A 16,233-nucleotide genomic window follows, 5' to 3' on the forward strand; every position below is an offset into this window, starting at 1 on the left:
TTCAGCACCTTTTGTTGTGCTTGGTAGCCATTTGTTTATATTCTTAGGCGACGTGTCTGTCCTTGGCCTGTTAAAATCAGGCTCTTTGACTTTTTGTTGTTGAGCTGTAAAAGTTCTTCATGTGGTCTGGATACTAGACCCTTGTCAGACATAAGATTTACAAAGATTTTCTTCCATTCTGTGGAGTTGTCGTTTCACTTTCTTACTATTGTCTTATGATGTACAAAACTTTTTAATTTTAATGTATCCAGTTCTGTTTTTATTTTTTATTCTTATTATTTTGGCGTCAGACCTAAGAACCCATTTCCAAGTCTGAGATCGTGAAGACTTGTCACTGTTTTCTCTAAGAGTTTTATAGCTTTAGCTCTTGGATCCACTTTGAGTTCATTTTTGTTACTGGGTGTGTGGTAGGGTCAAAATGCATTCTTCTGCGTAGCTCAGACTTTGGAATTAATGTTCATAAAAGATAACCATTCTCTACAGTCTAGAAAACAACGTAGTATTTCATCATCTTCTCTTAGACTTAAAAAAGATATATAAATATAAGAGCTAAACCTATAAAACTCTCAGAAGAGCCTGGCCGGTGTGGCTCAGTGGGTTGAGTGTCGTCCCATGCACCAAGAGGTCCCGGTTCGATTCCTAATAGGGCACATGCCTGGGTTGGGGGCATAATCCCCAGAAAGGGGCGTGCAGGAGGCAGCCCATGGATGTTTCTAGCTCCCTCTCCCTCTCCCTTCCTTTTTACCTAAAAATCAATAAAAACATTTTTAAAAAACATAGCAGTAAATCTTCATAACCTTGGATTTGGAAATGAACTCTCACGTATGACATTGAAAGAACAAGCAACAAAAGGCAAAATAGTCACTGGCAAATCATACACTGGATAAAGATCTAGTATTCAGTCTCTACAAGGAACTCTTACAACTCAAAAATGAAAGTTTTAAAACAAAGGATTTGAGTAGACATTTCTCCAAAGAAGATACACAGATGGCCGATACGCACATGAAAACATGTTCAGCATTCGGAAACTACAAATCAAAGCCATGAAATTCTAAACCACCCTTTAGGATAGTTCCAATTAAACAGATGGACAGTAATAAGGATTGACAAAGAAATGGAGATACTGGAACGCTCCTACGTCACTAGTGAGAATAGAAGGTGGTGAAGCCACTTTAGAACACAGTTTGAAAGTTCCTCAGAAAATTAGGTATAAAATGACCATGAGACCCAACAATTCAACTACTAGGTGTGTACCCACAAGAAGTATGTCCACCTAGAAACTTGCGCATGAATATATATAGCAGCTTTGTTTGTAATAGCCAAGAGTGGAAACATGCCAAATGTCCAACAACAGATGAATGGATAAACAAAAAGTATAGCCATACAGTGGAATATTACTCAGCCATGAAAAGAACTGAAATACTGATACATGCTAGCATGGATGAACCCAAACACATTATGCCAAGTGGCATGATTCCATTGATAGGAAATGTCCATCCAGAAAGGGGAAATCAGTAGCAACAGAAAGCGCATTAGGGGTTGTGGGGGCTGGAGGCTGGAGGAGGGGAAAATGAGAAATGACTCACAGATGCAGAGTTTCTTTTGAGATGAGGAAAATGTTTTGGAGTTAGCCAGTGGTATGGTTGCACAATAAACAAACTAAAAACCACGAAACTGTGCACTCTGAAAGGGTGAATTTCAGGGGATGTAAACCGCTCAGTAAAAATAAATAAGTTACAAATGCCTTGCACACACAGATTTTGTTTTGCTTTGTTTTAAAACAATGTTCACTTGATGTTTGCCTTAAGAAAATCTTTTCTTTTTCTCTAAGGAATTTATCATGGCACCTTGCGCTGACCACTAAACATAAAATGAGACTTCCACATTCTCACGCGTTTATTGATCTGACTGAAGATTTCACAGCAGGTGAGCTGCACATAAATGTAAAATATTTCTTTTGAACGGCCAAAGATGATGAGACTTTATTTACTATGTTCTTAGCAAATATTTTCTTTTAAATTGCATGTTTAAAACCAAAATGTTTAAAAATTATGAGGAAGTCACTGATAATTGGATACATGGAAAAGTATAGATAGGATAATTTTCTACTTACTGCTATTATTCTTTGTGGACCACAGGAAAATTTGAATTTTCCACTTACTGAGAATTCATGGTAATTTAGACAGATGTTGCCTGATGTTTCTTTCCCTTTTCACTTAAAAACTATTCACTAATAAATGCTATAAAGTTAATTATAAGAAAAATATTTAACTCATATATTAAAATTTTTCAAAGGCTTTGAAAACATTTTATTATGGGAAATTTTTTTTTTTTTTATCCTCTCCCGAGGACATTTTTCCATTTTTTGTTCAGATACAGCAGGAGGGAGAGAGGAAGAGAGAGAGAGAGAAACATCGATGTGAAAGGGACACATCGAGTGGCTGCCACCTGCACGACCAACCAGGGCAGGGGACAAACTGCAACCGAGGTACGTGCCCTTAGCGGGAACCGAACCCGGGTCTCTCTGGACCACAGGCCGATGCTCCAACCGCTGAGCCAAACCGGCCAGGTCTATTATGGGAAATTTTAAACATAGAAAAGCAGACAAAGTGGTATGGTAACACACATTTAATCATCACATGGCTTCAACGATCGTCAATACATGGCTGACCTGTTCAACCACCCCTGAGTCCCTCCCACCCCAGATCATTTCAGAAACATCCTGACCATTGTGTCATTTCATTTATAAAATTTTCAGCTGTATCTGTAAATGATAAGCACTTTTTTTACAACAAGATCATTTTCAAACCTAAAAAAATTCAGCAACAATTTCTTAATATCATCAGATACTTATTCACTACTCAGAATGCCCCAATTATCTCCTAAATGTTTTTATCAAATCAGAAGCTAAACAAGCTGCATCCATCCACAGAAAAAGCATCATCTGTGCTATAGAATTTCACAGCGTCTGAATCTTTGCCAGTTCTGCCCCCATGGTGCTGACATGTGACCCTGTCCCCCATCTTCCTCAAAAGCAGTGGATAGATGGGAGTCTGATCAGAATCAGACCTGCTGGTCAAGAAGACCTCCTACGGTTGCTACTGTCTCGGCCCGCGGGGAGACGCATGACTGGGGTTCTCTGCTGGGACGTGAGGGTGATCGGTAGCTGGCTTCCCGGAGCGCTGTTCATTGTAACAGTCTCCTCACGGTCTCAGCAGCTGCTGGTGGCCATTGTCGGGTCCATTGTGTCCACAGGAGTCACAGAACGTGGCACCCAAAGCTCTCCGTCCTCTGCACGGACAATCAGCTGTTAACAAAAGGGGACTTCCATCATCATCTCTGCAGTCCCCTGGTACAGCTGAGGCAGGCGGGTTAAATGCTTGATTTTCCACCATCCTTCTGCCATTTTGTTCCCGTTTTTAAATATGTGGTAAAACACACCTCACATAAGATGCCCTCCCAGCAGTTCAGTAGTGTGAAGTACGTTCATAACGCCGACCGGCATCTGACTTCATCCTGTAAAACCGAGAGACCTGTTACCTCCGCCGAGCACTCCTCTCTTCGGCCCTGATCTCAATGGCTCTGAGCACCCCCAGTAGGTGACACCATACTGTGTCTGTTATTTTGTGACTGGCTGACTTCACCCGGTAGGACCTCTGAACAGTATTCCATCGCAGGTCATACTCCACGCAGGCGTTCCCGTGTCCTGGCTGTGGATGCTGCTGCAGCGGACGTGGGGTGCAGACAGCACCTCAACATGGGCTTTCAGTTCCTTCGGGTGCAGCCCCGACGTGGGGTTCTAGTCACGCAGCTCTGTTGGCAGGTTCCGAGGGGCCTGCACAGTTTCCTTCCGTAGTGGCCGCCGCAGTGCGCAGGCGTCCCTGACCCGCACACCGTCGCCCGCACCTGCCGTCTCTGTCTTCTCCACGCAGCCGTTCTAACCCGCGCGCTTTCGAGTTGCGCTTCAGCGTGACCCGAAAACTCCTTTAACATCACCCACTTCTCACCCATTCATCCGTTTCCGTGAACACTGCGAAGAGAAGCCCTGTCTCGGGGTAGGGTCCAGTGACTGTTCTCTGTCAGGTGCCTGTGTCGCCTCTTTCAGGTTCTCTCTCCAGCTGCGCGTCACCTCCTTCGTGTCTTCACTCGACGGCACCGATCTCTCACTGAGGCCTGCAGTGGACTTAGAAGTGCGCTCTGAGCCCTGGCCGGTTTGGCTCAGCGGTCAGAGCGGCGGCCTGCGGACCAGAGAGACCCGGGTTCGGTTCCCGCTAAGGGCACGTACCTCGGTTGCAGTTTGTCCCCGGCCCTGGTTGGTCGTGCAGGTGGAGCCACTCGATGTGTCCCTTTCACGTCGATGTTTCTCTCTCTCTCTCTCTCCCACTGTATCTGAACAAAAAATGGAGGAATGTCCTCGGGTGAGGATTAAAAATAAAAGAATTCTGTCCATTTTTCTAAAAAATACAAATTAAACCATTTCAACCCTTAAGATATCGTAAGGTTATCATAAATCACTTCTAAATGCATTCCATTTGAAAAGATTCAGATTCTGTTGTAAATAATAGCTGATCTGTATCGGCAAAGATGAAGAGACCTATTTACTGAAAACCATGGTTGTGTTTCTGATGTTATCCTCCTGTTCTCTGATGAGGACAGGGCGCCAGGGAGACAAAGTAACAGGAAATGTTTTTTGTAAGCATCCTGCAACTTCTCTGATACTTGTGCATGTTTAGTCCTAAACACATCTGAAAGAAACTTCAGAGGTATCAGTCTGCTGTGGTGACATGACCCTTGCTTATTTCTTAACTGTCAGTACCTATTATCAGGACGTGGACCTCGCCCAGGGGTGTCTCCCCTTCCTTGCCCCTCCCCCAAAAGAGTCTGTCCAAGTATTGCACCTGATCGTCGCTGTTCTTTTTGGTGTTAAGAGCACACACGTGCAGAGGCCCGCGTGACCTCACTGACAGCCTGCTTCCTTCACATTGGGGTTATGAGGCGTCCAGTACATGTAGCCCTGCCCCCTGGAAACATTGGAGAAGGCAGCTGCCTGCCCAGCCAGAGAAACACAAGTATCAGTCCTGGCCGGTTTGGCTCAGCAGTTAGAGCATCGGCCCATGGACCGAAGAGTCTGGGGTTTGATTCCTGGTCTGGGGCACATACCTGGGTTTGCAGGTTCAATCCCTGGCCCCAGGCAGGGCGAACGCGGGAGGCAACCAATTAAGTGTCTCTCTCACATGATGTTTTTCTCTCTCTCTCCCCCTCCCTCCCTTCCACTCTATCTTAAAAATATCTATCTATCTATCTATGCACACACACACACACACACACACACAGATAGATAGATAAAAATAATTAGCACGTGAGGTCAAACCAAATCTGTACTTGTTCAGGGCACCAGGAGCCTGGCCGCGAGTGTTGAAACGTACTTGAGTGCGCTGTGGGAGGTGGAGGGAGACCTAATCAGAGCTGTTAACGGATGGGAGGTTCTGACCTTTTTCTGATGGAAACTTCTGCTGCTAAGGTCCATCTGTTAAAGTGTTTTCTTTTCTTTTCTTTTTTTTTTTTTTATCCTCACCCGAGGACATTTTTCCATTTTTTATTCAGATAGAGTGGGAGGGAGAGAGAGGAAGAGAGAGAGAGAGAGAAACATCGATGTGAAGGGACACATCGAGTGGCTGCCACCCACACAACCAACCAGGGCCAGGGACAAACTGCAACCGAGGTACGTGCCCTTAGCGGGAACCGAACCCAGGTCTCTCTGTACCGCAGGCCGACGCTCCAACCGCTGAGCCAAACCGGCCAGGGCTAAAGTGTTTTCTTAAAGAAGGAAAATAAAATGTAGTTCTCTGAAGATTCACTTAATGCTATTGCTCCATTCACCCTTTATCTTATTTTCACTGAATTTATAATCTATTAATAGATGAGACCAGTTAATTGGCGTGCACCTGGGTAGCGTTTCCTGTGCCCATGCAGTCTGTCGGAGTTGCCCTGGCCCTCAAAACCCGGTCTGGGAAGAGACGGGAGCGCCTCCCCCGAGCTGATGAGGGCTGGGGAGAGAAGCCATGCCCCTCCTGTGAGGGGCCTTCCCGTCCTGGTCCTGTCTCCCTGACCCGGCCATGTGTTTCGGAGGGCTGGGCATCTCACTCTGTTTGTTCACTGCCATACCGTCTGGGGAGTGAGCTCTCCCTGGGTCCAGAGAGCACCACTGAGACCGTGAGCTTGTTCGTGTCCCCGCGGCTCCACGGGCTCCGCTGGAGAAGGAACTAGTGGCACCGTCCAGATTATCATTCCGAACAGAATGCCTACTGGTGCATTGAATTCTCCCCCTGTCAGAGACGATCTGATTTATTTGGGTGCATTATTGCCTTGGTGACCTTGCCTGGTGTCTAATTTATTTTCAGGGAGAGGAACAGAGAAGGCAGCCTGAGTCAAGTTAATATTTTTTCTTAGAAACAGATCGCCTTGGCTGTGTTCAGGCTTTTATAAGTGCCCGTCATCATCGGATGTCCCTGCCAGCCGCAGTGGGCCAAGCGGACCGACGGGACAGCCCGCAGAGTGTGAGCCGCGCTCCTGAGCCGGGCTTAGGCGGCCCGCGTCCGGCTGTCACATTCCCAGAATGGAGCGGGGCCATTTCTCAGGAAGTATGTAGATGCTTGTCCGCCGCATGCTCCCGGCATTTCTTTGTTCCCCAGCACCTCTAAACAGACACTAGGAGTGAGGAGAGAGGTACGGTCCCACGCTCTTCTCGGACCTGAGTACTTGCGGGTGTGGCACGAAAAGCAGGGCAGCCCCGGCCCGAGTCTCCGCCCAGCCTGTGCGGAGCAGACGGGCCTCGCTCCTGTTCTCTGCCCAGCCTGTGCGGAGCAGACAGGGGCCTGGCTCCTGTTCTCTGCCCAGCCTGTGCGGAGCAGACGGGGGCCTCGCTCCTGTTCTCAGTCCAGCCTGTACGGAGCAGACAGGCCTGTCCGGGGCCTGGCTCCTGTTCTCTGCCCAGCCTGTGCGGAGCAGACAGGCCTCTCTCCTGTTCTCTGCCCAGCCTGTGCGGAGCAGACAGGGGCCTCGCTCCTGTTCTCTGCCCAGCCTGTGCGGAGCAGACGGGCCTCGCCCCTGTTCTCTGCCCAGCCTGTGCGGAGCAGACAGGCCTCGCTCCTGTTCTCAGCCCAGCCTGTGCGGAGCAGACAGGGGCCTCGCTCCTGTTCTCTGCCCAGCCTGTGTGGAGCAGACAGGGGCCTCGCTCCTGTTCTCTGCCCAGCCTGTGCGGAGCAGACAGGGGCCTGGCTCCTGTTCGAGGGGCCGGTGAGCATCAGGGAGAGGAAGCCCTGCTGCAGGCGCTGTCCACTGCGGAGTGTGGGCGAGGCCCCCATCACAGCCTCCCGGCTCAGAGGGTCGCAGGGCCCCTTTGCTCGGGACCTTCGTGGCTCCTCGTTCTCCTGAACGGGACGCTGTTCCTTCGGCCGCACGCGCGGCTCGGGCCGCTCCCACTGGCACCGCTTGTGCTGCGCGGACCCCTGCTCTTCCCCGGGCCCCTGCCGTCTCCTCGACCTGGGGTCTCACCGTGCTCCAGTGACGTTGCAAACTGGGTACTTTTGTTGTGGGGAGCTGGCATGCTTTATGCCCCACACCCCTCCATTCTCCACTTCTCTCCCTGACCACGGGCCTCACTGCCGTCTCCCGACTAACCTCCCTGATCCTCTCCCACTCAGACACTCGGATCCTAGGATACCAGCCGCCTGAAGGAAACACATTGTAACCACTGGGCCAGGAGGGGTGTCTGAGCTCAGCCTCACCCTCTCATAGTTCCTGAGCTCCGTCTTCATTTTGTCACTGAAATTGAAGTCTCCCTTCTCGCCCTGATGTGTGTCGGGGCCTCTATCTCACTCCCTTCCCCCCTTTTCCCCTTCTCTCCCCTCTCCTCCCTCCCACCCGCTACCCTGGGAGAAGAAAGCAGGGCACACATCTCAGCGGCCCCAGCGGCCGGGCTGGCGTCCCGCCGGGCGGGCAGCAGTGTATTCGCTCGCAGTGCTTCGGAAGCAAACGCGGGCCTCCACCTCAGCAGCCTCCCCCACCTCCCGTGTACTTAAGAAAATGGAAGGGGCCATGTGTTTTCTGCTCCTATCACGTATACTAAAGGGAGCAGTCTGGCTCGCTGCGTCGATGTAAACAGGGTCATCGGGAATCAAAACATGGCAGATGTTGACCAAGACACCGGTGTTACATTGAGTAGCGGGTTATGTTACAAGGTCTGACATTTCTCATACCTGCTTGCTGAATATAGATGTGTTTCTAACCCGACACCGGGATCGCGTGCTGCTGGTCACAGACACTCGGCAACAAGACTCTCTTCTGCGAATGGCAGGGAGTTTTTGAAATTCAGCTTTTTTGACAACATTTTGAAATGGAGTATTTTTATTATTAGTAGAACTCAAGAAGAGAAACTTTATTTTTAAATAGCATTAGGTTCCCTTAGATACTCAGCTCTTACTGACTATATAATAATAAAAAATAGAATGTTTTACTTCTATTATATAGTGGTTTTCATGTACTAATATACCCCAAACAGTTAGAGTTAATCTCCTAAAAATTTCTTTCAATCTTTATCAATAATTACAAACATTGTGCTGACATTCTGACTGTTACTGCTTTTTGATGACTCTGGATTGTAACACAGACTCAAATGCAGCGTTTTGCCTGGTGCTTCAACTGAACCAGAATGCATGACCTGCTGTGTCTTTTTTAAGATTGTTTTGGCTATTTGGGGGATCCTTGAAATTCCACATGGCTTAAGTAAAACACGATACATTTACGAAGCATCTAGAACTTTCCTATCTGGCTTAGTAAGCCATTTTCTTATTTGTGCTACAGTGTTTTATTTAGGTTTTGAGTTGTAAGAGATGATGGTTGGATTCTCATGTAAGGCCCTTTGACATTAAAAAGAAAGGTTAAATCTCTTCTCATTGCATCGTATACTCTTAACCTGACCTATAAATAGCATCCTGCTCTTAGAGGCTACATTCGACTCTTCCAAGGCAGCGAAGACGGTAAAGAGAAGGTTAACTAGAGGATTACTCATCACTAGAAGGGCTGCTACTTATATTACAACTGTCTACCTTAGAGATATGCTTTTGGAGCTAACATGAAGTTCCTTAAGTCAGTCCATGTAGCTGCTTGAAGGAAAGCTTCAATGCCTTTCATATACACTTAATCTTCATGTTAATCACTCTCGTGCTGGTTTCTGCTTCAATGGCAATATGTTTGCAGTTTCTTTCGTGAGGCTGAGGCCCTACACTAATCAGCTCTGCAGTCTTGAGGAAAACATCTACATCTCAGAATTATTGTTGACTCTGACTTTGTACAGTTTGGATAGGTACACGAGCAGTTTTTTAATTGTCAAGTGTATGTAGTGTGTATATTACATTAGTAAAGTAAGCTTTACCTAATACTTGTTTTTGAGTGAGTTAGAGACCATGAGTATATCTTACTATTTTAATTGAAGCTTCTTAATGATCTGATTATTTGGCTTTAACTTATTCTGTTTATAAAGTTTATTCACAATAAAATGTCCCATGGTGGGCGTATCAGCGTTTCCCTGATGTCAGTATCATAACTGCTAACACTGTGCAGTTAACTCTTAAGCTTCGGATCAGCACAGACGTGGCCGTCTCCCTGAGCCCCTCTGCCCTCTCAGCCCGTCGGTCGTGTCCACAGTTCCACACAGCCACTGCCACGTGGTGCCCCCACGTCCGTGTGCCCCGGGACGGAAAGTCCCTTCAGGGCACGGCGCGCCTCACTGTCCCTCCGATACCTGGCTGAGCGCGGGCACAGGAGGTGCCTACGGTGCTGAACGCGGGGTGGTGTGAAGGGACGTGGTGAAGACCCTCAGTCTACCACGCCCTTCTCGGCAGGGCAGCGGAGCCAGACTCTCCCCAGCAGTGGGTGTATCATACTCGAAGTATCGATCGCTGCACCTCTCTGGGTTCACACCGATGTCTCTCCCAGCAGTGGGGTGTATCATACTCTAAGTATCGATCGCTGCACCGCTCTGGGTTCACACCGATGTCTCTCCCAGCAGTGGGGTGTATCATACTCGAAGTATCGATCGCTGCACCGCTCTGGGTTCACACCGATGTCTCTCCCAGCAGTGGGGTGTATCATACTCTAAGTATCGATCACTACACTGCTCTGGGTTCACACCGATGTCTCTCCCAGCAGTGGGGTGTATCATACTCGAAGTATCGATCGCTGCACCTCTCTGGGTTCACACCGATGTCTCTCCCAGCAGTGGGGTGTATCATACTCTAAGTATCGATCGCTTCACCTCTCTGGGTTCACACCGATGTCTCTCCCAGCAGTGGGGTGTATCATACTCGAAGTATCGATCGCTGCACCTCTCTGGGTTCACACTGATGTCTCTCCCAGCAGTGGGTGTATCATACTCTAAGTATCGATCGCTGCACCTCTCTGGGTTCACACCGATGTCTCTCCCCAGCAGTGGGGTGTATCATACTCTAAGTATCGATCGCTGCACCTCTCTGGGTTCACACCGATGTCTCTCCCAGCAGTGGGGTGTATCATACTCGAAGTATCGATCACTACACCTCTCTGGGTTCACACCGATGTCTCTCCCAGCAGTGGGGTGTATCATACTCTAAGTATCGATCGCTGCACCTCTCTGGGTTCACACCGATGTCTCTCCCCAGCAGTGGGGTGTATCATACTCTAAGTATCGATCGCTGCACCTCTCTGGGTTCACACCGATGTCTCTCCCAGCAGTGGGGTGTATCATACTCGAAGTATCGATCACTACACTGCTCTGGGTTCACACCGATGTCTCTCCCAGCAGTGGGGTGTATCATACTCGAAGTATCGATCACTACACTGCTCTGGGTTCACACCGATGTCTCTCCCAGCAGTGGGGTGTATCATACTCTAAGTATCGATCGCTGCACCTCTCTGGGTTCACACCGATGTCTCTCCCAGCAGTGGGGTGTATCATACTCGAAGTATCGATCACTACACTGCTCTGGGTTCACACCGATGTCTCTCCCAGCAGTGGGGTGTATCATACTCGAAGTATCGATCACTACACTGCTCTGGGTTCACACCGATGTCTCTCCCAGCAGTGGGGTGTATCATACTCTAAGTATCGATCGCTGCACCTCTCTGGGTTCACACCGATGTCTCTCCCAGCAGTGGGGTGTATCATACTCGAAGTATCGATCACTACACTGCTCTGGGTTCACACCGATGTCTCTCCCCAGCAGTGGGGTGTATCATACTCGAAGTATCGATCACTACACTGCTCTGGGTTCACACCGATGTCTCTCCCAGCAGTGGGATGTATCATACTCGAAGTATCGATCACTACACTGCTCTGGGTTCACACCGATGTCTCTCCCAGCAGTGGGGTGTATCATACTCTAAGTATCGATCACTACACTGCTCTGGGTTCACACCGATGTCTCTCCCAGCAGTGGGTGTATCATACTCGAAGTATCGATCACTACACTGCTCTGGGTTCACACCGATGTCTCTCCCCAGCAGTGGGGTGTATCATACTCTAAGTATCAATCACTACACTGCTCTGGGTTCACACCGATGTCTCTCCCAGCAGTGGGGTGTATCATACTCGAAGTATCGATCGCTGCACCTCTCTGGGTTCACACCGATGTCTCTCCCCAGCAGTGGGGTGTATCATACTCTAAGTATCGATCGCTGCACCTCTCTGGGTTCACACCGATGTCTCTCCCAGCAGTGGGGTGTATCATACTCTAAGTATCGATCACTTCACCTCTCTGGGTTCACACCGATGTCTCTCCCAGCAGTGGGGTGTATCATACTCTAAGTATCGATCACTACACTGCTCTGGGTTCACACCGATGTCTCTCCCAGCAGTGGGGTGTATCATACTCTAAGTATCGATCACTACACTGCTCTGGGTTCACACCGATGTCTCTCCCAGCTGTGGGGTGTATCATACTCGAAGTATCGATCGCTTCACCTCTCTGGGTTCACACTGATATCTCTCCCCAGCAGTGGGGTGTATCATACTCTAAGTATCGATCGCTGCACCTCTCTGGGTTCACACCGATGTCTCTCCCAGCAGTGGGGTGTATCATACTCTAAGTATCGATCACTTCACCTCTCTGGGTTCACACCGATGTCTCTCCCAGCAGTGGGGTGTATCATACTCGAAGTATCGATCGCTGCACCTCTCTGGGTTCACACTGATATCTCTCCCCAGCAGTGGGGTGTATCATACTCTAAGTATCGATCGCTGCACCTCTCTGGGTTCACACCGATGTCTCTCCCAGCAGTGGGGTGTATCATACTCTAAGTATCGATCACTTCACCTCTCTGGGTTCACACCAATGTCTCTCCCAGCAGTGGGGTGTATCATACTCTAAGTATCGATCACTACACTGCTCTGGGTTCACACCGATGTCTCTCCCAGCTGTGGGGTGTATCATACTCTAAGTATCGATCACTACACTGCTCTGGGTTCACACCGATGTCTCTCCCAGCTGTGGGGTGTATCATACTCGAAGTATCGATCGCTGCACCTCTCTGGGTTCACACTGATATCTCTCCCCAGCAGTGGGGTGTATCATACTCTAAGTATCGATCGCTGCACCTCTCTGGGTTCACACCGATGTCTCTCCCCAGCAGTGGGGTGTATCATACTCTAAGTATCGATCACTTCACCTCTCTGGGTTCACACCGATGTCTCTCCCAGCAGTGGGGTGTATCATACTCTAAGTATCGATCACTACACTGCTCTGGGTTCACACCGATGTCTCTCCCAGCAGTGGGGTGTATCATACTCTAAGTATCGATCACTACACTGCTCTGGGTTCACACCGATGTCTCTCCCAGCTGTGGGGTGTATCATACTCTAAGTATCGATCACTACACTGCTCTGGGTTCACACCGATGTCTCTCCCCAGCAGTGGGGTGTATCATACTCGAAGTATCGATCACTACACTGCTCTGGGTTCACACCGATGTCTCTCCCAGCAGTGGGGTGTATCATACTCGAAGTATCGATCACTACACTGCTCTGGGTTCACACCGATGTCTCTCCCAGCTGTGGGGTGTATCATACTCGAAGTATCGATCACTACACTGCTCTGGGTTCACACCGATGTCTCTCCCAGCTGTGGGGTGTATCATACTCTAAGTATCGATCGCTACACTGCTCTGGGTTCACACCGATGTCTCTCCCCAGCAGTGGGGTGTATCATACTCGAAGTATCGATCACTACACTGCTCTGGGTTCACACCGATGTCTCTCCCCAGCAGTGGGGTGTATCATACTCGAAGTATCGATCACTACACTGCTCTGGGTTCACACCGATGTCTCTCCCCAGCAGTGGGGTGTATCATACTCTAAGTATCGATCACTACACTGCTCTGGGTTCACACCGATGTCTCTCCCCAGCAGTGGGGTGTATCATACTCGAAGTATCGATCACTACACTGCTCTGGGTTCACACCGATGTCTCTCCCCAGCAGTGGGGTGTATCATACTCGAAGTATCGATCGCTGCACCTCTCTGGGTTCACACCGATGTCTCTCCCCAGCAGTGGGGTGTATCATACTCGAAGTATCGATCACTACACTGCTCTGGGTTCACACCGATGTCTCTCCCCAGCAGTGGGGTGTATCATACTCGAAGTATCGATCACTACACTGCTCTGGGTTCACACCGATGTCTCTCCCAGCAGTGGGGTGTATCATACTCTAAGTATCGATCGCTGCACCTCTCTGGGTTCACACCGATGTCTCTCCCAGCAGTGGGGTGTATCATACTCTAAGTATCGATCGCTGCACCTCTCTGGGTTCACACCGATGTCTCTCCCAGCAGTGGGGTGTATCATACTCTAAGTATCGATCGCTGCACCTCTCTGGGTTCACACCGATGTCTCTCCCAGCAGTGGGGTGTATCATACTCGAAGTATCGATCGCTACACTGCTCTGGGTTCACACCGATGTCTCTCCCCAGCAGTGGGGTGTATCATACTCTAAGTATCGATCGCTGCACCTCTCTGGGTTCACACCGATGTCTCTCTTAGCAGTGGGGTGTATCATACTCGAAGTATCGATCGCTGCACCTCTCTGGGTTCACACCGATGTCTCTCCCAGCAGTGGGGTGTATCATACTCTAAGTATCGATCACTACACCGCTCTGGGTTCACACCGATGTCTCTCCCAGCAGTGGGGTGTATCATACTCGAAGTATCGATCGCTACACTGCTCTGGGTTCACACCGATGTCTCTCCCCAGCTGTGGGGTGTATCATACTCTAAGTATCGATCGCTGCACCGCTCTGGGTTCACACCGATGTCTCTCCCCAGCTGTGGGGTGTATCATACTCGAAGTATCGATCACTACACTGCTCTGGGTTCACACCGATGTTTTCCCCCTCTCCCTTCCTCTCTAAAAAATCAATTAAAAAATTTTTTTAAGGAAAGGCCCTGCAGACTCGCTGAGCTGTGATGGGGTCTAGCGCAGATTCCTCTGGACTGACTGTTTATTGAATGCAGCCGAGCGCAGGGACAGCCTTCGGCAAGGTGGTCCTTGTCGGCCGGAGCTGATCCGGAAAGGACTTGGGCTGTCTCAGCGCATCTCCAGCTGCGGAGGGAGTCGGTCCTCGTTCCTGCCCAGGAGCAGTGGGTGTCACAGCCCCCTTCCAGCCGCACGGGTCCCTGTCCTTCCTCTTCCTGTGGGAGCTGCCCGTCACCATGGGGGAGGGGCAGACGGCACTGCTGTTGACAGAACGTTTCGTCCGTCCATTCTCATGTCATCCGAAGCCTGAGGCACGATTGTTCATATTGAATTGTTAATAATTAATTGTCTCTATTTTTACTTCTCCACATAATGAATCATTTATTTTCTATAACCTCTGTATATAATTGAATAGCGAAATGAATTTTTAAAATCAATTTTACAGGGTACTTCCCTTATCTCGCGTCACTGACTTCCAAAGCCTTCGTAAAGAGCTAGTGAAGCTATGAAGATGCGATCAGCAAAGATGGTGTGCGGTAGTTCTTCAGTTTCTAACTGAATGAGGCAGTAGGAAGCTCATAATACATCATCTTTTATGCAAATGTTTGGAGGCTAATGCAACATCAACAGAAAAAAGGAATGTCATTGTTTTCCAGGAATGGTGAGGGATTGCTGGTGGCCGCCCCTACTCCCCGCACTGTTTCTGCGTGGCCATCCGTGGTAGTAGAATAAGCTCTTGGATTCAGTAAAGCTAACTGGCTCACCGGTCCGTGAGCCCGTGCGCCCTTGTCGCCAGGACGCCCCCTGGTGCGTTCTCCAGCGGGCTGACAACTGCAGCGGTATGACGTTTCCGCGGAGCAGGTTCGCCTGCGTCTCGGGCGGAACTGGCAGTGTTGCCCCTCTTCTGCACGTGGCTGCTTCACACAGTGCAGCACTGGCATCGACGTGGTCTCCGTGGCTCTCCGGCACTCTGTGCCTGTTCACCTCTGACCACTCTCTTGTGCGAATCATCCGCATTTCAGATCATGTAAAAATGGAGCAGCTTTCAAATAATCCTGGTACAGTAGTCACTGCAATTGGTAAAAATACTCACTTTAATGAAGTGCTTTGACATAGGCCCTTCCAAGACTCCCCGTCGGAAGGTGCAGGCAGGCAGCGACCCTTAGGCAGGCCAGGCAGATGCGGGTGTATAGTGCGCAGTCGTCCGACAGCATCTGAGCACCTGCTGTCCCCAAGCACGTAGGAGCCACAGAGATGCAGAGCTCACGCAGGCACGACTCCTCCCCCAAGAAGTTCAGGGAAGACAGATATGAAACAGAACATCGTGGTATATAGTGATCACCATGACCAGAGACGTGACAGTGGTGACAGTGGAGGGGGAGCTTCGCCTGGGAGGAAAGGCCTCAGCAGGGGTGCGGACATTTGAGCTGAATTTCAAGACTCTGTTCACCAGATGGCTGGTTCTGCAGAGAGCACGTTCTCGGGAGGGAGTAGCAGGAAGTGAGCCTGGAAACAGGCAGGTAGGCCTTCCGTGACAGGTGACAGGCTGCCCTGCATCCTGGAAGACAAGGAGAGATCAGATCTGACTTCTGTGTTGTGATCATGCTGGTGGCAGCGTGGAGGGCGCCTGGGAGAAGGACACGTCCTCACGCGTGTCTCAGGCTGCGTTTGGGAGTTTCCCCAGGGGCCTCTGGAAGGGAAACTTCACTGCGAGTGGACGTTCGACAG

The 16,233-nt window shown here is 49.6% G+C and overlaps 1 protein-coding gene across 2 annotated transcripts in view; it reads left to right on the top strand.

The window, feature by feature from the left end:
* ITFG1 (integrin alpha FG-GAP repeat containing 1) overlaps positions 1 to 16,233 on the top strand; it is a 95,686-nt gene that overhangs the window by 14,603 nt on the left and 64,850 nt on the right. For both annotated transcript variants that reach the window (XM_036275034.1, XM_036275035.1), the window contains exon 6: positions 1,832 to 1,926. In XM_036275034.1, the coding sequence (XP_036130927.1) occupies positions 1,832 to 1,926 (95 nt within the window). The remainder of the gene's footprint in view (positions 1 to 1,831; positions 1,927 to 16,233) is intronic.

The sequence above is a fragment of the Molossus molossus genome, unplaced genomic scaffold (genome assembly GCF_014108415.1).
Source record: "Molossus molossus isolate mMolMol1 unplaced genomic scaffold, mMolMol1.p scaffold_m16_p_21, whole genome shotgun sequence".
Lineage (NCBI taxonomy): Eukaryota > Metazoa > Chordata > Mammalia > Chiroptera > Molossidae > Molossus > Molossus molossus.